This window comes from Oncorhynchus clarkii, chromosome 13 (assembly GCF_045791955.1).
Source record: "Oncorhynchus clarkii lewisi isolate Uvic-CL-2024 chromosome 13, UVic_Ocla_1.0, whole genome shotgun sequence".
Lineage (NCBI taxonomy): Eukaryota > Metazoa > Chordata > Actinopteri > Salmoniformes > Salmonidae > Oncorhynchus > Oncorhynchus clarkii.
The window spans coordinates 55,634,258-55,660,442 of record NC_092159.1 but is presented as its reverse complement, the minus strand read 5'-3'; the positions used below and the strand labels follow the sequence as shown (position 1 = coordinate 55,660,442).

General features: G+C 43.6%; 3 protein-coding genes across 3 annotated transcripts; 1 reads left to right on the top strand and 2 right to left on the bottom strand.

Moving 5' to 3' along the window:
• Positions 1-724: 724 nt before the first annotated feature.
• Positions 725-11,816, bottom strand: LOC139365147 (deoxyhypusine synthase). Its single transcript, XM_071102579.1, has 10 exons — positions 11,759-11,816; positions 10,963-11,165; positions 10,221-10,370; positions 9,790-9,911; positions 5,318-5,414; positions 5,084-5,170; positions 4,617-4,722; positions 2,377-2,480; positions 1,748-1,873; positions 725-1,416 (listed from the first exon to the last, which is right to left on the bottom strand). The coding sequence occupies exons 2-10, from the start codon at positions 11,158-11,160 to the stop codon at positions 1,324-1,326; spliced, it is 1,083 nt and encodes a 360-aa protein (XP_070958680.1). The 5' UTR covers positions 11,161-11,165; positions 11,759-11,816; the 3' UTR covers positions 725-1,323.
• LOC139365148 (guanine nucleotide-binding protein G(I)/G(S)/G(O) subunit gamma-12-like) lies at positions 1,369-13,099 on the top strand. Its single transcript, XM_071102580.1, has 3 exons — positions 1,369-1,524; positions 12,393-12,550; positions 12,838-13,099. Exons 2-3 carry the CDS (start codon positions 12,458-12,460, stop codon positions 12,961-12,963), a joined length of 219 nt encoding a protein of 72 aa, XP_070958681.1. The 5' UTR covers positions 1,369-1,524; positions 12,393-12,457; the 3' UTR covers positions 12,964-13,099.
• Positions 13,100-13,284: 185 nt separating this feature from the next.
• On the bottom strand, positions 13,285-20,693 carry LOC139365146 (F-box and WD repeat domain containing 9). Its single transcript, XM_071102577.1, is given in 9 exon segments — positions 13,285-14,494; positions 14,930-14,995; positions 16,157-16,360; positions 17,899-18,047; positions 18,376-18,981; positions 18,984-19,419; positions 19,697-19,844; positions 20,068-20,201; positions 20,459-20,693. Coding segments are annotated over 8 exon segments (1,806 nt in total). The 5' UTR covers positions 20,190-20,201; positions 20,459-20,693; the 3' UTR covers positions 13,285-14,419.
• Between the last annotated feature and the right edge of the window lie 5,492 nt (positions 20,694-26,185).

Here is a 26,185-nt window from a genome sequence, read left to right as displayed (position 1 = left end):
ATTTCATCAATGAAGTACAAGGGAGGAGCGAAAACCCAGACACTCAGCCCTCTGTGGAATGAGTTTGACATATGACGTAACTGTTGTGCTGCTGTCATGTTGTGTTGCAACCATGCTGTGTTGTCATGTGTTGCTGCCATGCTGTTGTTGCTTTAGGTTTTTCCTTAATGTAGTGTTGTTGTCTCTTGTCATGATGTGTTTTGTCCTATATTTTTATCTTTAATCCCCCGTCCCCGCAGGAGGCTTTTTGCCATTTGGTAGGCCGTCATTGTAAATAAGAATTTGTTCTTAAGTGACTTGCCTAGTTAAATAAAGGTTCAATAAAATATATTAAATGTATAACGGTGCACAGCAAAATTGGGCTGCCCAATTTATTTATTTCTACACTTGGACTTTTAACCAATCAGATCATCGCTTTCTACAATATTTGGGCAAAATATCAGAATTGAGCTGCCTGTACTCAGCTGTAGATTTGCTCACATGATGCTGATTCATGTAAAGTATAAACATTCTGACTGATTGGCAAGTACATCCATGTACACAATGGTAGCTAATGCCTCCAGATCACTGTCAGAGATGATATGCACTTTAGCTGGAAGAGTTGCGGTCAAGGACTATTGTATATGTGCGTGCCCAAAGTGGGTGAGGCAGGGGAGACCCCTTATGGTCATTTCAAGTACTACAGCATTGCCAAACGTTTTTGGGAGAAGAAAACAAGAGGTAGTAAGACAACATCAGATGTTTTATTCTGTAATAATGGAAACATTCTGAGGTTGTTTTTATTAATTTACTGAGATATACATGAGTAGGTACTAGGTAATAAATAAATACATTTCACCTCAGTAAGCATTTCTTTGAATAACAGAGACCCTCTCACTAACTTAAAAAAATAACATATCTTATAAGTTTACCATATAGTAATGTCTCACTCAGCAATGTCATTCTCAAACGTGCCAGTATGCACACATACACAAACAACTCATTGGTACATGGCAATTCACGTCATTCAACAACAAAAACACTTACGCTACGCTAAATGTACCCCGTAGCAAATAGTTATTTCTGAAATAATGGCGAGAGAAGTCCGTAAACAGAACATCATGTCTAAAAACAGACGCAGAGACAGATCACTGTCATATGATGCATCATCATGATGATGAGGCAAGTGAACCAACCTTCTGAAAGTTCTATATCTTGAAAACTTGATTGCTGACATGCAAAACATTTTGGGGCTGTATCAACAGTTGACTAATGAAACAAAAAACGTGTTTTTTTGTGGATTATTCCTTTAAGTGTGGAGTGGGAACACCTTGATTAGTTTGGTTATTCTTTCTTGTCAGGAATCAGCTTGTCAGCATGGTGGGCAAACGTCTCAGCTACCAGCAGTGGGAAGACTATGGAAGCATCAGCGTACACCTGGAGAGAGAAACAAAACACAGAAAGGAAACAGAAGCCTAAACATACAGATCTCTAAGAGAAATCTCTGGAGATGGGAATGGAAAGAGCCATTGGAAAAGGTTCAACGTGAGTTTGTGTTTTATCTTTGGTCAATCTAATGCATCTATCAAGAGTTCTGGGGGAGCTGCTCTCCTGCTTGACCCCGAGTTACACTTTCACTTCATCTATATTAGCATAAGGTGAGGCCAAAAGCACATTTCCATCTTCGGGTGGCCAATAAAGTTAGATTATTTCCTATTCCATCCATTAACCTTCAGACTGGGGATAAGATAGCTGGTGAGTGAGTTACCTTGACTGGCTTGGCATCCATGCGGATCTTCCCCCAAGACACTGCCTCATCAGGCCTGGCCCCTGAGTCGGAACCATCAAACTCCTGCCCAGTGTTCACAAACACTGCATAGTCCGCTCCATTCCTCTGAGGAGGGAGGGGGTTACATTATAATAAAATGGTTTGACCTGGTTGGTTAGTTAAGGTTGCTAAGCACCTGTGTTGGGGAAGCTACTCTGAAAATATAGTTTACCAAGCTACCAACTACTTTGAAAAAGTAGTTCACTACATCCAAACTACTACATGATAAACTATAATATCTCAATCTGAAATGTTCTGGACTACAAATGGTAAGAACAGTAGTTCGCTACACCACTACATGGCAGAAAAGTCATTAACTACTGGAAACACTACCAAGATTTTAATGTAGTTCAACTACCACCAAGCTACTGCAAAATGTACTTACATTACTACATGTCATTTACTACCCCAACACTGCTAAGCATGTCAACTTTCTAACTGGTGAGTGGCGACAGAACAAAATCATAGGAAAATAGGTGAATTGAACAGTTCATCATTACACCAACATTATAATTAAGGAATATGATCATAGAGAACATTTTATAGTCGTAGTAATAGTAGTTACTTACCATCAGATTGGCATTGGCTATATGGTGTTTGACCAGGCCCCCACCCAGAATAATCATCCCTGTCCGTTTGGCAAACACTGCCTTGCTGTTCAACCTGCGGATATCTATAACACAGACCGTGTTATCAGCACAATACATTACACACCACCCTTCAACTACAAAACCAAGCACACCACCCTTCAACTACAAAACCAAGCACACCACCCTTCAACTACAAAACCAAGCACACCACCCTTCAACTACAAAACCAAGCACACCACCCTTCAACTACAAAACCAAGCACACCACCCTTCAACTACAAAACCAAGCACCAAAACAGTGACACATACTATTGAGTGCATAGATATCTGGAATGAATGTCACCAAGTGGCGAGTTTGTGGTGGATGAGATATGTACAGTAGAAGTCGGAAGTTTACATACACCTTAGTCAAATACATTTAAACTCAGTTTCACAATTCCTGATATTTAATCCAAGTAAAAATTCCCTGTCTTAGGTCAGTTAGGATCAACACTTTATTTTAAGAATGTGAAGAATGTGAGAATGATTCATTTCAGCTTTTATTTAATTTAATCAAATTCTCAATGGGTCAGAAGTTCACACACTCAATTAGTATTTGGTAGCATTGCCTTTACATTGTTTAACTTGGGTCAAACGTTTCGGGTAGCCTTCCCAACTTCCAATAAGTTGGGTGAATTTTGGCCCATTCCTCCTGAGAGCGCTGGTGTAACTGAGTCAGGTCTGTAGGCCTCCTTGCTCGCACACGCTTTTTCAGTTCTGCCCACAAATTTTCTATAGGATTGAGGTCAAGGCTTTGTGATGGCCACTCCAATACCTTGACTTTGTTGTCCTGAATCCGTTTTGCCACAACTTTGGAAGTATGCTAGGGCTTAATTGTTCATTTGGAAGAACCATTTGCGACCAAGCTTTAACTTCCTGACTGATGTCTTGAGATGTTGCCTCAATATATCCACAATTTTCCAGCCTCATGATGACATCTTTTGTGAAGTGCGCCAGTCCCTCCTGTTGCAAAGCACCCCCACAACATGATGCTGCCACCCCCGTGCTTCACGGTTGGGATGGTGTTCTTCGGTTTGCAAGCCTCCCCCTTTTTCCTCCAAACATAACGATGGTCATTATGGCCAAACAGTTATATTTTTGTTTCATCAGACCAGAGGACATTTCTCCAAAAAGTACGATCTTTGTCCCCGTGTGCAGTTGCAAACCGTAGTTTGACTTTTTTTTAAAGGTGGTTTTGGAGCAGTAGCTTCTTCCTTGCTGAGCGGCCTTTCAGGTTGTCGCTATAGGACTCGTTTTACTGTGGATGTAGATACTTTTGTACCCGTTTCCTCCAGCATCTTCACAAGGTCCTTTGCTGTTGTTCTACGATTGATTTGCACTTTTTGCACCAAAATACGCTCATCTCTAGGAGACAGAGCGGTATGATGGCAGCGTGGTCCCATGGAGTTTAAACTTACGTACTATTGTTTGTACAGATGAACGTGCTTCCTTCAGGGGTTTGGAAATTTCTCCCTTAAGGATTAACTAGACTTGTGGAGGTCGACAATTTTTTTCTGAGGTCTTGGTTGATTTCTTTTGATTTTCCCATGATGTCAAGCAAAGAGGCACTGAGTTTGAAGGTAGGTCTTGAAATACATCCACAGGTACACCTCCAATTGACTCAAATGATGTCAATTAGCCTATCAGAAGCTTCTAAAGCCATTACATCATTTTCTGGAATTTTCCAAGCTGTCAACTTAGTGTATGTAAACTTCTGACCCACAGGAATTGTGATACAGTGAATTATAAGTGAAATAAACGGTCTGTAAACGATTGTTGGAAAAAGTACTTGTGTCACGCACAAAGAAGATGTCCTATCCGACTTGCCAAAACTATAGTTTGTTAACAAGAAATTTGTGGAGTGGTTGAAAAATGAGTTATAATGACTCCAACCTAAGTGTATGTAAACTTCCGACTTCAACTGTAGTTACAATGTAAAGCAAGGCAAGTGTGTGGTCTCACATCACCAAAGGAAAGAACTGGCAGCAGCTAGCCTAGCGGTTTGAGCTTTGGGCCAGTAACCGAAAGATTTGAATCCCTGACACGACAAGGTGAGAAACCGGTCAATGTGCCCTTGAGCAAGGCCTTTATTCCTAATAGCTTCGGTAAATCGCCATGGATTACAAAAATTGGAATGTACACAGACAGAACCCCAGTCCTCATGTCTCCTCTCTCTCTTACCATCTACTATATCCAGCACCAGCCCAGGGTTTTTATATGAGTGGAAATAGATCATGTCCCCAATGGATCCATCTGTCAGAGCAGGGCTGAACACTGGGATGTCATTCTGCAACAGAGGTTGAAAATCTATTGATTATATGAACACAGCCTATTGTAACTCAATGACGGCTACAGGGAGGGAGGGAGGCAGAGAGAGAAAATGTGCACGACAATTTAGTGTATTAGACAGTACCCACAAACAACTGATACAGCAACAAATATGAACAATAATATTATGATCCGTTAACCTTGTAGAGGTCATTGTGATAGTGTAAGGTGAGGCCAATGAGGGGCTTGAGCCCCCTACTGTACATTATACTGGTGAGTTTAGAGAGGGGGCAAAAAGCACTGGTTTCAATTCATTCCACTGATATCGCCTGTTCTATATCAAGGACAGGCTGAGAACAGTGAGCCCCTCCAGTCCTCACCTTATAGGCCCAGTAGTAGACAGACTCTGGGTTGTTGATCTCTTTGCCCAGACGGTGGATCATCTTGGACGGGGTCCAGTGGGTGCCCTAAAGGGTTAAGAGGTCAAAGGTCAAATGAATGTGACAATACCAGCAACACCAGGATGATAAACTTTTTTGATACATTTTACCCCAATGAATACAACCCAGACACAGAAGATGACGTTTCCTGTACGAAGGGTTAAATTAGCTCACCTCATCTTTCTGCTCCTGCACCATCTGGTCCAGAATGGGCATCAGCCAGTCCTCAAACTTACAGTAGTTATCATTAGGTACCAGGAGGTTACCTATCCTAGAAAGAAAGCGACAGCGGAGAGAGGAGAAAGGAAAGAAAAGATTAGTGACAATTAAGTGTATTAGACAGCACCTACAATAATAACAACTGGGTGGTTTGAGCCCTCTTCACCGTTAACTCAGACACCAGCCAGCTTCAGCTCGGTCAATACCTGCCAGTCTGCACAGCGCGATATCAACCCAGAACATATACTTTTTCTCTACCAGATCACCGGATTCCTGCCGCAAGCTCTGGATCATTACACCGGATCATCGGAGCTAGCTAGTTGCAACCGAGTGGCTACTACTGGCTAACGCCTCTGTCCCGAAGCAAGCACCGAAGAGGTCTACCAGCTAATTATTGGGCTACAATACGTACTTTGCCAATTGGTCTGGCCCCTTTATTGCCGACACGGAGTCCCGCTTGATCCATCACAACTTGTCTGCAGACGTAATCGTCCGAGGTGGTTTCAACAGGCTTTTCCGTTGCGATGCTGCTGAAGACCCATCTGCTAGCTTTCTGAATCGCCGTGTCTCCAGCTCACCAAGTGTAGTAGCGACTACCGAATGGCTCCCTGACTCACCTATTGCTGCTCATTGGACCCTATGATCACTCAGATACACATGCCTCTCCCTAATGTCAATAAGCCTTTTCTACTGCCATTTCGGTTAGTTATGATTGTCTGATTTAACTGTAGAGGCCCCAGCCCCGCCCAACATGCCTTAGATAGCTCTTTTGTCCCAGCCCCACACATGCGGAGACCTCACCTGGCTTAACAGGTGCCACCAGAGACACAACCTCTCTCATCATCATTCAATGCCTAGGTTTACCTCCACTGTACTCACATCCTACCATGCCCTTCTCTGTACATTATGCCATGAATCTATTCTAACATGCCCTGAAATCTGCTCCTTTTATTCCCTGTTCCCAACGCACTAGACGACCAGTTCTTATAGCCTTCGGCCGTACCCTTATCCTACTCCTCCCTTCCTCTGGTGATGTAGAGGTTAACCCAGGCCCTGTAGCCCCCAGAATCATACCTACTCCCCAGGCGCTCTCATTTGTTGACTTCTGTAACCGTAAAAGCCTTGGTTTCATGCATGTTAACATCAGAAGCCTCCTCACTAAGTTTGTTTTATTCACTGCTTTAGCACACTCCGCCAACCCTGATGTCCTAGCCATGTCTGAATCCTGGCTTAGAAAGCCCACCAAAAATTCTGAAATTTCCATCCCCAACTACAACATTTTCCGACAAGATAGAACTGCCAAAAGGGGCGGAGTTGCAATCTACTGTAGAGATAGCCTGAAGAGTTCTGTCATACTGTCCAGGTCTGTGCACAAACAATTAGAGCTTCTACTTTTAAAAATCCACCTTTCCAGAAATAAGTCTCTCACCGTTCCCGCTTGTTATAGACCGCCCTCAGCCCCCAGCTGTGCCCTGGACACCATATGTGAATCGATTCCCCCCCAGAGTTCGTACTGTTAGGTGACCTAAACTGGGATATGCTTAACACCTCGGCCGTCCTACAATCTAAGCTAGATGCCCTCAATCTCACACAAATTATCAAAGAACCTACCAGGTATAACCTTAAATCCGTAACCATGGGCACCCTCATAGATATCATCCTGACCAACTTGCCCTCTAAACACACCTCTGCTGTCTTCAACTAGGATCTCAGCGATCACTGTCTCATTGCCTGCGTCCGTAATGGGTCCGTGGTCAAACGACCACCCCTCATCACTGTCAAACGCTCCCTAAAACACTTCAGCGAGCAGGCCTTTCTAATCGACCTGGCCCAGGTATCCTGGAAGGATATTGACCTCATCCGGTCAGTAGAGGATGCCTGGTCGCTATTTAAAAGTGCTTTCCTCACCATCTTAAATAAGCATGCCCCACTCAAAAAATGTAGAACGAAGAACAGATATAGCCCTTGGTTCACCCCAGACTTGACTGCGCTTGACCAGCACAAAAACATCCTGTGGCGTACTGCATTAGCATCGAATAGCCCCAGCGATATGCAACTTTTCAGGGAAGTCAGGAACCAATATACACATTCAGTTTGAAAAAGCTAGCCTTAGCTTTCCTAACTGAAATGTGCATCCTGCAGCACTAATTCCAAACGGTTTTGGGACACTAAAGTCCATGGAGAATAAGAGCACCTCCTCCCAGCTGCCCACTGCACTGAGGCTAGGAAACACTGTCACCATCGATAAATCTACGATAATTGATAATTCCAATAAGCATTTTTCTACAGCAGGCCATGCTTTCCACCTTGCTACCCCTACCCTGGCCAACAGCTCTGTATCCCCCGTAGCAACTTGCCCAAGCCCCCCACCCCACTTCTCCTTCACCCAAATCCAGACAGCTGATGTTCTGAAAGAGCTGACAAATCTGAATCCCTACAAATCAGCTGGGCTAGACAATCTGGAACCCCTCTAAAATTATCCACCGAAATTGTTGCAACCCCTATAACTAGCCTGTTCAACCTCTTTCGTGAAGTCTGCGATCCCCAAAGATTGGAAAACTGCCACGGTCATCCCCCTATTCAAAGGGGGAGACACTCTAGACCCAAACTGTTTATAGACCTATATCCATCCTGCCCTGCCTTTCTAAAATCTTCAAAAGCCAAGTTAACAAACAGATCACCGACCATTCGAATCCCACCATACCTTCTCCACTATGCAATCTGGTTTCCGAGCTGGTCATGGTTGCACCTCAGCCATGCTCAAGGTCCTAAACGATATAACAGCCATCAATAAAAGAGTACTGTGCAGCCGTATTCATTGACCTGGCCAAGGCTTTCGACTCTGTCAATCACCGCATTCTTATCGGCAGACTCAATAGCCTTGGCTTCTCAAATGACTGCCTCGCCTGCTTCACCAACTACTTCTCAGATAGAGTTCAGTGTGTCTAATCGGAGGGCCTGTTGTCCGGATCTCTGGCAGTCTCTATGGGGGTGCCACAGTGTTCAATTCTCGGGCCGACTCTTTTATCTTTATATCAATGATGTCGCTCTCGCTGCTGGTGATTCTCTGATCCACCTCTAAGCAGACGACACCATTCTGTATACTTCTGGCCCTTCTTTGGACACTTAACAAACCTCCAAACGAGCTTCAGTGCCATACAACTCTCCTTACGTGGCCTCCAAATGCTAGTAAAACTAAATACATGCTCTTCAACCGATTGCTGCCTGCACCCACCCGCCCGACTAGCATCACTAAGCTGGACGGTTCTGACTTAGGTATTTTTAGTTGTCTACATATTCTAGGTGTCTGGTTAGACTGTAAACTCTCCTTCCAGACTCACATTAAGCATCTCCAATCCAAAATTAAATCTAGAATCAGCTTCCTATTTTGCAACAAAGCCTCCTTCACTCATGCTGCCAAACATACCCTCGTAAAACTGACTATCCCACCAATCCTTGACTTTGGCGATGTAATTTACAAAATAGCCTCCAACACACAGCAAATTGGATGCAGTCTATCACAGTGCCACCCGTTTTGTCACCAAAGCCCCATATACTACCCACCACTGCGACCTGTATGCTCTCGTTGGCTGGCCCTCACTACATATTCGTCGCCAAACCCACTGGCTCCAGGTCATCTATAAGTCTTTGCTAGGTAAAGCCCCGCCTTATCTCAGCTCACTGGTCACCATAGCAAAACCCACCCATAGCACGCGCTCCAGCAGGTATATTTCACTGGTCATCCCCAAAGCCAACACCTGCTTTGGCCGCCTTTCCTTCCAGTTCTCTGCTGCCAATGACTGGAACGAACTGCAAAAATCACTGAAGCTGGACTTATATCTCCTCTCTAACGTAGAGCATCAGCTGTCAGAGCACCTTACCGATCACTGTACACAGCCCATCTGTAAATAGCACATCCCCATATTGCAATTTATATATATTTTTGCTCTTTTGCACCCCAGTATCTCTACTTGCACATCATCTTCTGCACATCTATCACTCCAGTGTTAATGCTAAATAATAATTATTTAGTCTCTGGCCTATTTACTACATTTGCACACACTGTACATAGATTTTTCTACTGTGTTATTGACTGTACGTTTGTTTATCCCATGTGTACCTCTGTTGTTTTTGGTCGCACTGCTTTGCTTTATCTTGGCCAGGTCATAGATGTAAATGAGAACTTGTTCTCAACTGGCCTACCTGGTTAAATAAAGGTGAAATTATTACTATTATAAAAAAATATATACATTTTTAAATATGGCCAATATACCACGGCTAAGGGCTGTATCTAGGCACTCCGCGTTGCATCATTCATAAGAACAGCCCTTAGCCGTGGTATGTTGGCCATATACCACACCCCCTCGTGCCTTATTGCTCAATTGTATTATGATTTGCGATCCATAGTAGAGGTGATAGTGCTCTACCTGTTGATGCCTCTCTGTCTCAGCTCCTTGCCAGACAGGCTGAACTCCCCCAGGTAGGTGGGGGCCAGACACTTGATGAAATCCTCCTCGACTCCCCCCGCTGTAGTCACTATCACGTCCACCTGTTGGGAAAGCCCACAAACACATGTAGCATTTTACTAGTGTATACGATCACCTATATGCACTGGCATCTTGAAGTGAGTGTTTATGTTGTAGGGATGTCAAACTTAATTCCTGGAGGGCTACAGTCTCTGCTGGTTTTTATTTTCCATAGGTGTCCAATTAAGACCTAGATAACCAGGTGGGGGCAGCTCCAACTAATCAAACACATTCATTGATCAAGTACAAGTGAGGAATGACAGGCAGCAGACACTGAGTGCTGGAGGACTGGAATTTGACACACGAGGGTGGGATGCTGTATAGGACTGTACCATTTTGTGCTGTGCCAAGTAGCGGATGGACTCCCTCACTCCAGAGCTGATGAGGTTGGAGGTGTACCCCAGGAAGATGGTACAGCCCAAATGGGAAAGGGAGGAGCCGCATCCTTCCTCTTCCGCCAGCGGCTCCAGACGCTTCTCAATCTGTGGTTATAAATAGATGACAGAAGGAGAGAAATATAGACCACATACAGTATGATAAAAGCTCTCTCTAATAAAGGGCTTTAAACATTTCTCGCTCTTCTTATTCCTCTCCCAATCCCTCAAAAAGCAAGGCCTAGAATCAGACAAGGAATGCCGTATGTCTATATAAATGGCAACAACTTGGACGCTAACATAACTCTCCACATCCCCAATTACTAGGCATCTTATCCCCTTATACATCCTGGGATGTTTGGAGTAGGATCCCTAGTTCCCCCCTGTACACTGATCTTAGGTCAGCTGATTCTAGATCTGTACCTAGTAGAGCAACTCCTACATAGAGCGGGACATCCTCTGACCCAATGACAACACTAGCCTGCTCCCAGATCTGTGTTGTGTTGACAACTCACAATGACCATAGGAGTTGACAAGACAACACAAACAGATCTGGGACCAGGCATCTCAACTCCCTAAAGCTCTATAGATGGATGATATCATCTAGCCTGGAATACAACCTTTTATGCTCCGTTATACCATAGTTTTACTGAGCATATCAGTTAGGATTCCAGGCTAGATGGCCTCCAGTGAGTCTCACCATCCTGTTGATCTCCTGTATGGCATGGGCCACACTGCTAGCCTGGAAGCCTGTGGTGAGGAAGGACTGGAGCAGTGCATGGTGGTCCACTCCCTGGTTGAAGTCATAGCCCTTGATACGGGGCATGTCGTCTGGGAGGGCCGTGCTGGGCATCAGCACCGCATCCATGGCCACGAAGGGGGCGTGTTGTTCCGCCATGCCGTCTGTCAAACACAAGGAAACAAATCAAAAAGGTATGCAACGGTTGCATGAAGAGTGCTGAACATTAACGTTACCTAAGTCTATGCAAAGATCGTTTTAGTGGCTTTCAACCTAGAATAGCTACAAGCAAAATGATCTGACCGCTGGAATCCTGTAGTTCATGTAAGGTTTGCAAAGTGTCAGCACCATTATCAACTCCTTAAATCAACGGTCAACTCTCTTCAGTAGCTAGCTAAATCAACTGTCAACTCTTCAGTAGCTAGCTAAATCAACTGTCAACTCCCTGAACGATTCTGATTCTACTGTATAGCTAGCTGGTGGCAAGCAACAATATTAGGATCCTGCCTTGTATTGTGCTTAGTAGCAACTTATAGAGACAGCATTCTAATCAAAGTATAGCAGACGTTAGTTAGCAACTAACACTCCAATGCCTGCGGACTGCCTGGCTTGCAACTAGCTAGCTATCCATTCTCTATTGGCTTAAAAACAATTACACCCACTGACAAATGAAGCAACATAACGTTTTTTGAATAAGAGAATGCTGAAACTAAAAAGGTATCATTGTATAAAGACACGCAAAACATTAGCAACACACCACAGGTCTAGAGCTCTGACATTCCCCATGCAGCACACGAAACAACTACGGAAAGCGCAAAGGTTCAAACGTAGCAACGCATTCTGGTGAAAGATTGTGTTCTGTATGCATCCTTCCTATGCTTATCATTATGTGTGTCAACATTAATCTCACTCACAGTCTCTTTTATCATCAGTGAGGGATGTGTGATGTTGATGTGACATTTACAGGACTGTGTGTGTAACCTTTAAACCTGACACACATCACAGCAGCTTTGAAGTGGCCTCCACAGTAACCACAAAGAGCAGAGGGGGAGACCAGAGGTTAAAAGGGAGGCCAGATCAAATCAAATTTATATAGCCCTTCGTACATCAGCTGATATCTCAAAGTGCTGTACAGAAACCCAGCCTAAAACCCCAAACAGCAAGCAATGCAGGTGTAGAAGCACGGATGCCACTCTGACAGAATTTGGGACCTCGGTTGGACGTAGGCTCACATAGCCTAGTGTTAGAATATAACAGCAACTTTCCCATTATTATTTCAAATCTAAATCCATATTTGGAGGTGGAACAGGTTTCTGTGTGTTCGGCAGGTTTAACATTTTCAACTCAACAGTTGATTGCAATTCCATTAATTTATTTCTCTCACTTTGGAGTGGAAAGAGGTGGAGTTTCAGCTTGCTGTCTGGGACTAAAAGTGGGAGTCTCTCTGGAGGAGGGGATGTCAGGGAGGGTGTGCAGCAATAACAGTGTGATGCAGGCACGGAGGACTGTGGAACAACTACGAGTGGAGGCAAGCATGGAGAGGATCAAGGTGAGAGTACACTAAAGTAGCCTGTGTGTAATGAATTAGTTGGAAGTAGAATTTCAAATTAATTTGGAGAATGACAATTTTGATGAATCAAAAATAAGATCAATTGTGGGAGCAGTGCAGAGCAGTCTGATGCAGAACGAATCAAGGAAAATGTGAACTTACCCCCACACTCGTCTTAGGACACATCGATAACTCTGTATTGGGCATCACCTATCTTCTGAATGTACAATAACCTCAGCTTTGAGACAAGCTTTAAGTTATGGCTGTTCCTTATTTCTTCCTCCCAGATCTCCACAGCAGCTGCCCAGCTGGTGCAGTACTGTCAGGAGCACAGTTGCAGTGACCCCCTCCTCACCGGCATCTCTGCCTCCTCCAACCCCTTCAAAGACAAGAAGACCTGTGTCCTGCTGTAGAAAGGCTGCCCCGGGACACCGCTCTCTGGTGCTGCATTCAACAGTGCTTCATCATCAACAACAGTGAAACGTTTTGATGCCAGGCTACTTCATCATGTCCTACTTCAACATGTCCTACTTCAACATGTCCTACTTCAACATGCCAGACAAGACATTAACATGTTGGCTAAAGCATAAACTGACTGGTTGGTACAGTATTGGTCATGCTGTAACTTCAGCATGTGGCTTGCAGTCCAGAATGTCTCAATAACAAAAGGAGCAAACTGTTCACATCTTCTTCTTGACATTACAGAACCACAGGGTACACTGGTAAACAATTAATTGATTGAGTGTAAACATTTTATTCATAACAAAAGAAATCACACATCGCATATTCACAAAAGCCTATTTACAAAATCTGAATCATTTAGGTATTTTTATGCAGTCAGAGGACTATCTTGCAGCAGGTGAAGAAGGGTCGCAGATAAGGAGTTGTCATGGAGATTGATTGTTGCTAAGGACAGACACTGTTGCCTCAGACTATCAGTGTGTGTAATAAAAAAAACTTGTTACAAATAATTAGTGAACAATGCAGTACTATTGGGTTTTGCACTCAAATGAGCCAGTTGAGCGAGGTTGATGCTGGGACGCTACAGATTCAAATCAAAGTTTATTTTGTCACGTGTGTAACGGTACAGCGCTTTCCTCAACAGTGCAGAATTAAATAAAAACGTTAAGAGTTGGTAAAGTAGTTACCCTAAGAGAGAATGACAAAGAGGAAGAACTCAAAACAGTGTAATTGACAAACAAGTGCTGTGGTATTGAGTACAAGAACGCCACTACACACATTATGACAGTTAGACCAAAATACTTTACAATCAGTGTGTCAGAACGGCTTGAATCATTCTTTACATTGTGTTTCCAAATCTGTTTCAATTGTCAAAGAGAAAAACTCTTAATCTATTTTCTAGAGACCAACTGTCTGGAATGCTGGTGGCGGAATGTCCTCATTTTAATTAACAAGCTAAAATCAGGCCAATGAAAAATCAAATCATGTACAAGTGTTTAAAACCCTTCAGTAGTGCTGTGCCTCAAATTAACTCCCAAATCCAGTTTATGTGAAATCGTTTGAATGAGTGCTGGGTCAACAACACAGGGACACACAGACAGAACTACACTATACCATGAAGTGCTATTATCTTAGGCCTTTTCTTTTACATTAGTTAAGGAAGCCTTTTTGTGTGTTCTTTTCTTATTTTATTTGATAAAATACATGGGAATCACACAGACACACTAAATATGTTTGGCTTGTATATAGTTTTTTGGGTAAAGCTAAGAGCACTGGTCCTTCTCGTCAACATTCTCACAGCATACAGTATGAGAAGGTATATCATTTAAATGACAGACCATTATACGTCAGTCATCTTGCATCACTTCAGGAACGTAAGTAGATTAGGGTGGGTGTGGCCACACCCCCTCAACTCCTGGCCCTCCACACCTCCACACACATTTCTCCTGACGCGATCGCCAGCACTCCTGCTTCGACACTCAACTACAGAGAGAGCGAGAGAGAGGACAGAGGAACAGAGACAGAGCGAGAGAGAGAGGAAGAGACAGAGCGAGAGAGAGAGGAAGAGACAGAGCGAGAGAGAGAGGAAGAGACAGAGCGAGAGAGAGAGGAAGAGACAGAGCGAGAGAGAGAGGAACAGAGACAGAGCGAGGAACAGAGACAGAGCGAGAGAGAGGAACAGAGACAGAGCGAGAGAGAGGAACAGAGACAGAGCGAGAGAGAGGACAGAGAGGAACAGAGACAGAGCGAGAGAGAGGACAGAGAGGAACAGAGACAGAGCGAGAGAGAGGAGAGAGGAACAGAGACAGAGCGAGAGTAAAACAGATCTTTCTTCAACCAGATCAAGGTAGGAGGCTAAGGAGAGAGGCTATCAGCCATCAGAATCTCAAAAGGAAAAATGTGATGCGAGAGACTCACCCCATTGACGCCTGCTTGGTGGTGCAGTGTGCACAGCGTTCTTGGAGGGGCACAGGGGAGGTGCACCTGGAAGATGAATGGTTGATAAGATAGGAACAGGGAATGAAGAAACATGGATGTGTTCATTCATGTCATCAATGCACACGCTCTTTGATAATGGTTTAATGTTGTTTGTAACCGAATGGGCAGTGAAAATGATTTTCCTCTTTGAGGACAATAAAGTAGCCTGTCCATGTATTTAAAACCCCCAAACAGAACACCATTACAACAGAGCTGAATAGATCATTATTTGAACATGTGTAGTAATATTGTGAGACAAAGAAAAAGAACCATCCTGAGATGGACAATAAAGACATTGTATTGTAGTGGACTCCAGGGTGTAAGCCTGGCTAATGCTGGGCTTACACCACACAGGTTCTAGATCTTAACTTGGACCCGTTCTTTTATTCCACCCATCCTCAACCCCGGGATGCTCACATTACTCAATGATTCCCTAGCTGACCCAACCCTGCGTTTCTCGGTTGTCGTAGGAAGAAAATGCTGACGCGCAAACAGTGAGCTGCTTTACAAGTGTGCACATTATTATGGGCAGAAACATTTGTTAAAAACACTGACTGAGGCCCAGAATATGGACTTAATATGAAATTCTCTTTTTGGTTTCTGTCATGGTAGGACGCAGATATAATATTTCTGGAATTTGTTTTGCAGGGGCCTGGGCACTCCCAGGTGGGTGGAGATTTCACTTAAGGAACAATGGAATGGTCGGAAATAATCAAAACTCCGCCCAACCGGGGCACCGAGCCATGTAAAACATCACCACGGTCCATGTCGCTGTTGCTTTCGGTCTCACATACTGAATGCTCTGGCTATTGGCAGCCAGCCTCGCCCAATCGCGTTGTAGCACTGCTCATACTACAAGATACACAATCAACATTTCTGACGTCAAAAATTGATCGGGACCTCCAACAGGGGTCTGGAGAACGGAACAGCAAATCGGTGAGTCCTTGACCCGCTCAAACAAACTACATGAGTCCAGACGTACTGATCCTAGTCCAAATTAATACGATTTCACCCCGATCATGAAAATTATTCTGGGACAGCAAAAACGTGGCGAATTCATGGCAAAATCGTGTAGTGTATGCCTGGCATAAACCAGAAAGAATGCCATGCCCACCATTGTTTCACAGCATTCAGACTGGTTTAACCAGGCTAACCAGGCTAACATACCTTGATGGTGCGGTCAGCGGAGCAGGTGTAGAGGCTCCCAGGGGACCTGTGGATGCCGGTGACCAGTGAGGTGTGTCCCACGTCGAACTGGGAGAGGGGTTTGAAGAAACCGGCCTGCATGGAGAAGGCATGGAGAATGCCCCGGTTGTCCCCCGCCCACACCTCACTGTCACTGTAGCACATTGACAGCAGGTAGGAGCCCAGCTGGGAAGAGAGAAGACAAACCAGAATGAAGACACACACACTAACATATTATAGCCTGGTCCTGGATCTGTTTGTGCCAACTTGCCAAATCCTGTCACTGTTGAACCAAATAAGACAAAACAGCACAAGAGGAAGGGTGAGAAATTAAGGAACTTGTCTGTCGGCCCTGCATTAAAGACCAACATGAGTTAAAGAACATTTTAATAAATAAAGTATACCAGTTTAAGGACCAAAACTTGACAGCTGTGACAGAGATTTGCGATGTACACGTGGTTAATGAACTGATATGCAAAACGACACCGGATTCAAAATGTAGAATGTTTTAATTATTATACAAATGTCTATATATATATATATATATATATAGGGGATTCAACCTTTCCAGCTCTGTAGATGTTGCTGTGAAGAGACTTGTTTTGGTACTGTCCACATGTAGCTTGTTTTTGGTCGCAGGTTCAGGAATGGCTGAAAAAGTTTACCTGGAGCTAACTCTGCAAATAGCACTGCTGGGTGGTTTGAGGAGTTATAGTCAATCGATCAATAACATAATACTTTTAGTAAAAAATCTTTAATTTACAATCTGTAGAAACTATGATAACAGAAAGAGCTGAAGGGTGGGACTAAAAACAACAAGATAGCTAATGTCAAATCATATGTACCTGTAAAATGTATATAGGTTCAGAACTTTTGTGAAACAGCACAGTTAAAAACATATGGCAAATAGAAATCAAACTGGATGGTCTTCAGATATAGATGGGAGGGGTTGAGGGTAGCTGAAGGATGGGATTAAAAACAAACAAATAAGTTTGGACACACCTACTCAGTAAAGGGTTTTTCTTTATTTTTAATATTTTCTACATTGTAGAATAATAGTGAATACATCATAACTATGAAATAATACATACGGAATCATGTAGTAATCAAAACAAGTATTAAAAAAATCCAAATGTATTTGAGATTCTTCAAAGTAGCCACCCTTTGCCTTGATGACAGCTTTACACACTCATGGCATTCTCTCAAACAGCTTCATGAAGTCACCTGGAATGCATTTCAATTAACATGTGTGCCTTGTTCAAAGTTAATTTGTGGAATTTCTTTCCTTCTTAGGTTGGAAAAGCATTCCAGCTGAAGCTGGTTGAGAGAATGCCAAGAGTGTGCAAAGCTGTCAAGGCAAAGGGTGGCTACTTTGAAGAATCTCAAATTTAAAATATATTTTGATTTGTTTTACACTTTTTTGGTTACGACATGATTCCATGTGTTATTTCATAGTTTTGAGGTCTTCACTATTAGTTTACAATGTAGAAAATAGTAAGAATAAAGAAAAACCATGGAATGAATAGGTGTGTCCAAACCTTTGACTGGTACTGTATGTATATTATTATATATAAATAACAGTATTCATTTTTATATCTGTGTCTACACATACCTGTGATGACTTGAAGTACCCAAAAATACTTTGAAAGTCTCCAGTAATATACCCTCCTTTTGCAACCCTAAATATAATAATATTATTATACTGTGTGTATGCGTGTTTGTACCTGTAGTTTCTGTAGGGTTTTCCCTGCTCTTCGGTCGTAGATGACCACAGTGCGGTCTTTACTCCCAGAAAGGATGTACTGCTCGTCCGCTACCAGGCACAGCACCGCGTTGCTATGGAGACGCAGGCTCTTTACCAGAGGCTCCGCCACTGCAGTGCAGACAGATCATGACCTCATCATCCAGCGACATCTGACAATGTTAGTCTGTCAAATTCCATAAACCCATTGATAGTTTCTGGATTTGCTCTAATCAGATGATATATTCTGAATGGGCAGTTCATTTGGCCAACCAAAGGATAACACATAGAAATATAAATTACTAGAACAGGTAAAGGTCCTTAGTCCAATTACCCCTCAGTAAGTCTATTTCTATACGATAACCATTAGTATTGTTTGTGTTCACTTTTATCGACTGATATAATCTAATTTAATTTAATAGAACAGAGACTACAAGTACCCATCTTATGAATCACTCACCTCTTGTGTCGTAGACGCTGACCTTCTTGTCGTAGGTGCCGGCCAGCAGCACGTCCTTCTGGGGGAGGGCCAGGCAGAGCACGGCAGCCCGGGCCCTGATTAGGCCCCTCTCAGCTCCTTGGGCCCCCAGGTCCCATAGCCTCACTGTGCTGTCGAAGGAGCCCGAGGCCAGCAGGGGTCCCCGGGCCGCCAGGCACCACACCCAGCCTTTGTGGGTGCTGAAGAGGCCCTGGCCCCCCAGTGTATGGAGCAGCCTGCCCGTGGAGCCCCCTTCCCGTAGGTCCCACAGGTTCACGTTCCTATCACGGGAGCCTGAGGCACACAACGCCCCGTCGCCCCCTACCAAGAGGACCGAGTTGACCTCAGCGATGTGCCCCGAGGGGAGGGAGAGGCGCTCCAGGGCTGGGGGAGGACTGGGAGCGCGGCTGGACCGGTTTCTCTCCCCCTCGCTTCCCAATCCCGGGCCCGCTATGTAATCTTGACCGTCTCTATCCGCCAAAACTCCCACTCTCTCCTCCACCTCGATGGCCTCCAGGACACCTTGTTCATCATCTCTCTCCTCCTCCATCATGGCCTCAGCTGCAGCCTCCTGCCTCTCCTCTCCCCAACTCCCATTGGTAGATCCCCTTCCCTATCTTGCGGCATCTCTCCCTCCTCCATCAACTCCTCCCTATCCCACGCTACCGCCATCACGCCCTCCACTTGAAAACCCACTTCATCTACCCCTTCATCCACTTGGGGTCTGCCCTCTTCCACCTCCTCCCACTCTCCAATCCCTTCCTCTGCCAGGGCCTCTCTATCCCTTTCCCTCTCCTGGGCCCTCTCCACCTCTCTCTCCCTCTCTGCCTGCTCGGCTTCCCTGGCAGCCCTCTCCCCCTGGCCCGTCCAGCAAGCGATCAGCTCCTCCATCTCCAGGCAGGCCGAGGGCCAGTCGAAGCCATCTCGTGGCCCCACGGGGAAGGAAGCTCTGGGACCAGTTAGCCTGCGTGCCCGCAACTGCCACGCCGTGCTGTCCTTACCCACATTTCCCAGGGCGTGACACACCTGTAGAGGGAGAGACATGAACCTGATTCACACTGTAGGACTTGCCTGAATAGTACTAGGCTGGCTTAGAAATTTTATTTTCTCAAGATCCTTTCCAGCAGCTATGATGGCTGTGTAACCAGGTCATGACAGCCCAGTACCGCCCTCAAGCATTTCTTTTTTTCAAATGTCCCTAGCCTAGCATGGTTTCTAGTCTTTTATGGCATTAGCCAACTCTGTCATCAAGGGAAACAGATCTGTATCCAGGAAAGGTATGACGCTGTCCACTGACACACACCTGTGGCAGGACCGTGATGACACACTGTGCCGGGAGGTGCGAGGCGATGCGAGCCACCATCTCCCACGGCAACGACAGCAAGCCGCTTCCTTCAGCAGACGGGGAGGGGCTCAGTTCAGTAGAAGGGAGCTGAGAGCCTGGGGGCAGCCTGTGAAAAACAATTGTGTGTTATACCCTTCTTACACATCCGTGTCAACCCAAACTGTACAGGCGCTGACACATTGTCACATTGTCTTTTCCAGCACGGTTCCAGCTATAATGAGCACTGCTGGCATCAAAACCAAGCCAGCAGTGCTCATTAGTGCACTACTAAGTATAATGGAACTGTTCTGAAAGCAGGAAGACTTGTGAGGGTCATCAGAGGTACTAACCCCAGCTGTCCAGGCCTGGAGGCTTCATTGGAGGGCTGTTTCAGTGGTGCCGATTTAGCTTCTTTCTCCCCTCTCCCGGCCCCTGCCTCATCTTGCCCCACAGTGACCCAGGGCTCGGACATCCACTCCACTTACTGCAGGAGAGTGCATCATACATTCGTTTAATTTCAGATTCTCAGCTAAGGCAGTCCATCATTGACTGGTACAATCAAATTGTCAATAGGGTCATGATTGTGCATTCATTGCTAACAAAAATAATATCTACAGTAAAAAAAAGTCAAATATATACACCACAGTGGGAACGGAACTTTATAACGTTAATGGCCCTTGTAATTTGACAGATACCGGCAACAAGTGTAATGCTAGCAAGCTAGTTCGATGATGCACTTACCCACACTTCCCTATGTCACTTATGGGGAGGTCCGACAGACAGTTCATTTGACAGCAGTAGCCTTAGTCAGTCCTCGTATGCCTTCTCTTGTTTTAACTGTATAATGAATATTTTCAATATGAGCACGGTGCGAGACGAAAAAGCCTAACAGCTAGACAGCGACGGTTACTACCGGGCGTTGGCTGGTACTATACTATCAGTGTCAAGCACGCTAACTTGCAAGATGGTCTTTGTTTGCCAATCAAGCGAGTAATCCTGGAACTGATCACATGTACAAGTTCACAACTGTGCTAATCAGCTCCTCGATATTTAAAGAAAACACTGACCGATTCTTCTTCTCTAAAAAATCAGTTAGAAATGAGTTGCTAGCTACAGTAAGAAGTTGATCCTTCATTCAAATTAGGTTTCCACTAGCTAGATAGCTGTATTGTAAAAGCAAAAACGAGCATTTGGATCTCAATTCAAGGTGAGCAGTGTGGTTAAGGTTACGTTTAAAATGAGATTTTAATAAGATAAATTCTAGAAATAGGTACGGTTTATGACTGCCAGTGACGCGACGACCCTAACAAATGGGGTTTCTTTTCCGGCGCATTCGACATTTCGTCATTGGCCTAAATTGTAAACAAACCACAATCTGTTTTTTTGTATGGTTATTTGTTTGTACACTAGCTGTCTATTGGCTTTGTAAATTGTATTGTTAATTTAAGTTTTTAAAAAATTAAGTCAAAAGGACCAGCATAGGATCAGTTTTGACAATGGTTTACAATAATTGCATTCATACATTGAATGATAGGTCTGCACATTAAGCATAATCCATAGATTGTCAGGCAGCTGTCGGAAGGTTGTAGAACAAGCTGAGTTCAGATCCTCTTTTTATTTTATTTCACCTTTATTTAACCAGGTAGGCTAGTTGAGAACAAGTTCTCATTTGCAACTGTGACCTGGCCAAGATAAAGCAAAGCAATTCGACACAACACATGGAATAAACAAAACATCAATAATACAGTAGAACAAAAGTCTATATACAGTGAGTGCAAATTAGTTAAGTTAAGGCAATAAACAGTCCATGGTGGCAAAGTAACTACAATATAGCAATTAAACACTGGAATGGTAGATGTGCAGAAGATGAATGTGCAAGTAGATACTGGGGTGCAAAGGAGCAAGATAGACACAGTATGGGGATGAGGTAGGTAGATGGGCTATGTACAGGTGCAGTGATCTGTGAGCTGCTCTGACAGCTGGTGCTTAAAGCTAGTGAGGGATATGTGAGTCTCCAGCTTCAAAGATTTTTGCAGTTCATTCCAGTCATTTATTTTATTTATCCGTTATTTTACCAGATAAGTTGACTGAGAACACATTCTCATTTGCAGCAACTACCTGGGAAATAGTTACAGGGGAGGGAGATGAATGAGCCAATTGTAAACTGGGGATTATTAGGTGACCGTGATGGTTTGAGGGCCAGATTGGGAATTTAGCCAGGACACCGGGGTTAACACCACTACTCTTACGATAAGTGCCATGGGATCTTTAATGACCTCAGAGTCAGGACACCCGTTTAACGTCCCATCCGAAAGACAGCACCCTACACAGGGCAGTGTTCCCAATCACTGCCCTGGAGCATTGGGATATTTTTTTAGACCAGAGTGCCGCCTCCTACTGGCCCTCCAACACCACATCCAGCCGCATCTGGTCTCCCATCCAGGAACTGACCAGGACCAACCCTGCTTAGCTTCAGAAGCAAGCCAGCAGTGAACTGGAAGGAAAGAAGACCAAAGGAGGAATTGGCTTTGGGGGGCGACCAGTGAGATATACCTGCTGTAGAGCGTGCTATGAGTGGGTGCTGCTATGGTGACCAGTGAGCTGAGATAAGGCAGGGCTTTACCTAGCAGAGACTGGTAGATAACCTGTAGCCAGTGGGTTTGGCGACGAGTATGAAGCGAGGGCCAACCAAAGACAGCTTACAGGTCACAGTGGTGGGTAGTGTATGGGGCTTTGGTGACAAAACGGATGGCACTGTGATAGACTGCATCCAGTTTGTTGATGTTTTTTTCTGATGGAAACCATGAAAAAATGTGACAGGGCGCAGCTTTAACGTGGTACAGCCAGACTCAATAATATGTCAGCAAGTTGGTACATTAACAGAGAAATGCTATAATCAGAAGTTCTTCTAAATAAAAACAGTCCACATCAGTTTATTCCCAGCTTGATAGAAAACCTTTTATTTTCCCATTCACAAAAGTCAACTAGAAAGCGATACATCAGTTAACATCCCACCTGCACCACAGTTGAGGAAAAAAATACCAGTACTACATGAAATTCATTCCTCAAGGCTGATATCTAGATTGAAACAAAAATACAGTTCACAATTCTTCCCTTCTTTCCCCAGGTATGCACCACGCTCTGTCTCCCCTTCTCAGTACTACCACTTTACATTAAAATTGACAAAATCAAATGGTCCGCTATAAAACAACGAAAACAAAAAAATTCTTTAAATAAAAAGAACATTACAGGGAAAAAAACTTTTAAAGTCTAAAAAAAACTTTGTGCTCTTCTGCACAAAAACAAAAAAAAGTAATTTAAAATAAAAATTAACATAAATAAAAAAACTAAATGAACATTTAAATGCCTCAACTTGTGGAACACTAAACTTGAGAATAATAGATGGTTTTGAGATCAATGTTTCGTTACTACGATTTAAGAGGAGATTTAACACCGTTCAACATTTTGACCCAATTCTTCCTGATAGGACCAGTATCACATTGGGAGCATTGTGCAAGGACTGTGGCAATTAGCCAGTCTCTCTGTGCACACCTATCCTACTCTCAACCTGCATTTCAGTTTACCCCTTTAGGATATGATTAAAGTGTCACCCTCTAAGGGTGGAAGTGGTTTACAAAAGTGTGTAAAGATTCAAAATACTGTCCAATCAACCACTTATGTACAAGTGGGTTAGTGTTAAAATCCACGTTATATGGATAAATACACATCTGTATACAGCTTCGTTGAAATTGCATTTTCACAGGTACGCCTGACGCTTAAGGCAGTGTTTTCTTCACATTCTGAATATCTATTTTCGTGGTGCGGCGTAAGATAAAGATTTCCATAGTTTCATTGACTCGCTAAATCTCAGCTAAGCTTTGAAAGAGAACTGATGTACGACTGGCAATCACAAACTGAGATGGTAAAATATGACAAGTGTTGATGATACACAGGGTTTCTCCAATATCTCAGGTGTGAGCTACATGTCCATCACCTTGCGGGAGGGCCGGTGCAAAGTTGAGTCTAAACGGGACGCACACTTACAGTAAAATACAGACACGCAACGAAATAGTCCGACGTGACGGACCGCCAGACATTGACAAAATACCTGACAATCACTCCCTCACGAATGTTAATGTATCCAACCTCAGGGGAAACAAAGAGAATTAGGATCAGTATAATACCCAGACATATCCTACACAGTATCAACGGGTTGAGGAAACAGACAGAGAATTAGGATCAGTATAATACCCAGACATATCCTACACAGTATCAACGGGTTGAGGAAACAGACAGAGAATTAGGATCAGTATAATACCCAGACATATCCTACACAGTATCAACGGGTTGAGGAAACAGACAGAGAATTAGGATCAGTATAATACCCAGACATATCCTACACAGTATCAACGGGTTGAGGAAAACAGCAAATGGCAACAGCCACCACCAACTGGACTAGAGACAGTTTTACCTGGACTTTTCATACTTCTACTAAAGATAGCCGCCCACTTTTATTATCACAGCATGCGTGGGTGCGTTGCAATTGATGAAGCTCCTAAAGACGTCCCCCTAGAAGGGCCTTTAATAAGATGATAGTCAAATAAAGCGATTATGGAAAAGCATGCAACTCAAGGTTGTTCGGGACCATGGACGAGATATGTATTATGTATTATTATGATAGCCGACTGACTAGTCAAGGTCTTTTTCCATCTTCGTGGACTCATTTCATTCCCCCCTACATACTCATCATTCTGATCACGTAGAAAATGCTGGTCAATTTTCTGTTGGACTGTCTGGAAACACTGGTGGGAAGTACATTTGATCCAAAATACTTGATGTCTGTCAGTCCTTCCCCTTTAAAAGGGCTTTCAAATTAAATCATACCCATTGATTCCTGACTATAACATATGCCTAATGCGTTTAGCTCAACTGTCAGAACCCAAAATAAGCTTTTTTAGTTTTGTTTGTTAATAATGTATACAAACACTGTATAGCCTCAAAACATGGTTAAAACAATAATCTTGATATAATGGACAGTCAGTCCCTGTATCCATTACTCTGTCCATAAGGTTGAGAGTCGTTACATTTCTCCAGCCTCATCCCTCAGCTGTTTACCACATCAGTGGCGGATTAGCCGTTTGGTATTGTTCAAAATGCTGATTGACCCTTTAAATGTATGGTCCTCTCCTTACCCTTTAAATCTATGGTCCTCTCCTTACCCTTTAAATCTATTCCATCTGATTGCATGCCTTACTTTTAAACCAAGCATATGAGCGGCGGCGTTAGGCTTATCCTAAAATTCTCATTTTGACCATTGCTTATACAATATCTTATTTATATCGTCTCTTACTTCAGCAAGCCATAAGTTGTAAAAAAAACAAGTGCATAATATCAATTAGAACCAGCAACTGATTTCTTCTAAAGTTCTTCCTGAAGCCTTGATGCTCTAGACCATTGTAAATACTAGAAAAACAAAAGTAGCAGCAAAAGGGAGTATGACTGGTTGCAGGGATGTGATTCTTTCAGAAGATGGATTGAATATTGCGTCTCTGAACTATGGCATCGCTGGATCTCCACCCTATAGAAAGCCACCCGTCCGGTTTGTTAGGTCTGGCGACGGAGAGGGCTGGTCACAGAATAAGTACGATGGGGGTGGCTAAATAACCTGGTGTTGTTACGTTAGAACGATAAGCTGACTACCATTGTTTCTAAATGTAAAAATCTACTTGTAACAATGAGATACACGTCACTTAAGAGGTTATCATGGCCATGCAAACCAATCAATCCCTTATTGGAAAAATGACCTTTGTCAGCACTACAGTAAAATGATTCCTGGAAGGATTGTGTCTGTTGTAGTAAAAACTATGAAAGGAAAAAAGACTACATTTAAATTAGAATTTCTCTAAAAAAAAAAGATAAAAAAAAAAAGTAATTTCAAAAAGTAAAATGAATTCAGCAAATGTGGGAAAAGGAAGAAAAACTGTGTAAATAGACCTGTGTTTAATAGAGAAGTCCCAATATGAACAGGTATGGTACTGTACTGTCTATGAACGCTTGAGTAGTAAAGGTGCAAATGACTCTTCTAGAACTTTCCCCGTCATTACGTTGAAAAGCATTTCATGTTTCCCCTCTGAGGCTAGCCTTCGGGAAGCTATTATAAAACATTAGCGCTACTTCAGTATCCCGCCCACAGCCTTTGTATAGATTATCAAATGACTACTGTAGAATGAATGCAAAGTGCTTGTGCACCGATTGGTCGTTCGGGCCAGGGCAACTACCTTCCCTTCCTGAACTAAGTCTAAGTGTGCCAGTCTACTTATTATGTGAGTTGTGTTTTTAAACTGTGGCTCCTGGGCTGGTTTTTAGATTTCTCCTTAATTTATTTATTCCGGGGTTGCTGCCACCCCGCCCGCCCTCCCACCACAGCTCTCCTCTAACCTTGGTATCTAAAGAGTTATCAAATGGATT

What these genes read in the sequence shown, in the direction of transcription:
- LOC139365147 (XM_071102579.1), bottom strand. Translation starts at nt 11,160, where the DNA reads ATGGCGGAACAACACGCCCCCTTCGTGGCCATGGATGCGGTGCTGATG. An exon ending in ACTTGGCACAGCACAAAATG is followed by an intron (nt 9,912 to 10,220) that starts GTACAGTCCTAT and finishes CTTTCCCAACAG; the next exon opens with GTGGACGTGATAGTGACTAC. An exon ending in GGTGCTGGATATAGTAGATG is followed by an intron (nt 2,481 to 4,616) that starts GTAAGAGAGAGA and finishes TCTGTGTTATAG; the next exon opens with ATATCCGCAGGTTGAACAGC.
- LOC139365148 (XM_071102580.1), top strand. Translation starts at nt 12,458, where the DNA reads ATGTCAGGGAGGGTGTGCAGCAATAACAGTGTGATGCAGGCACGGAGG. An exon ending in CAAGCATGGAGAGGATCAAG is followed by an intron (nt 12,551 to 12,837) that starts GTGAGAGTACAC and finishes TCTTCCTCCCAG; the next exon opens with ATCTCCACAGCAGCTGCCCA.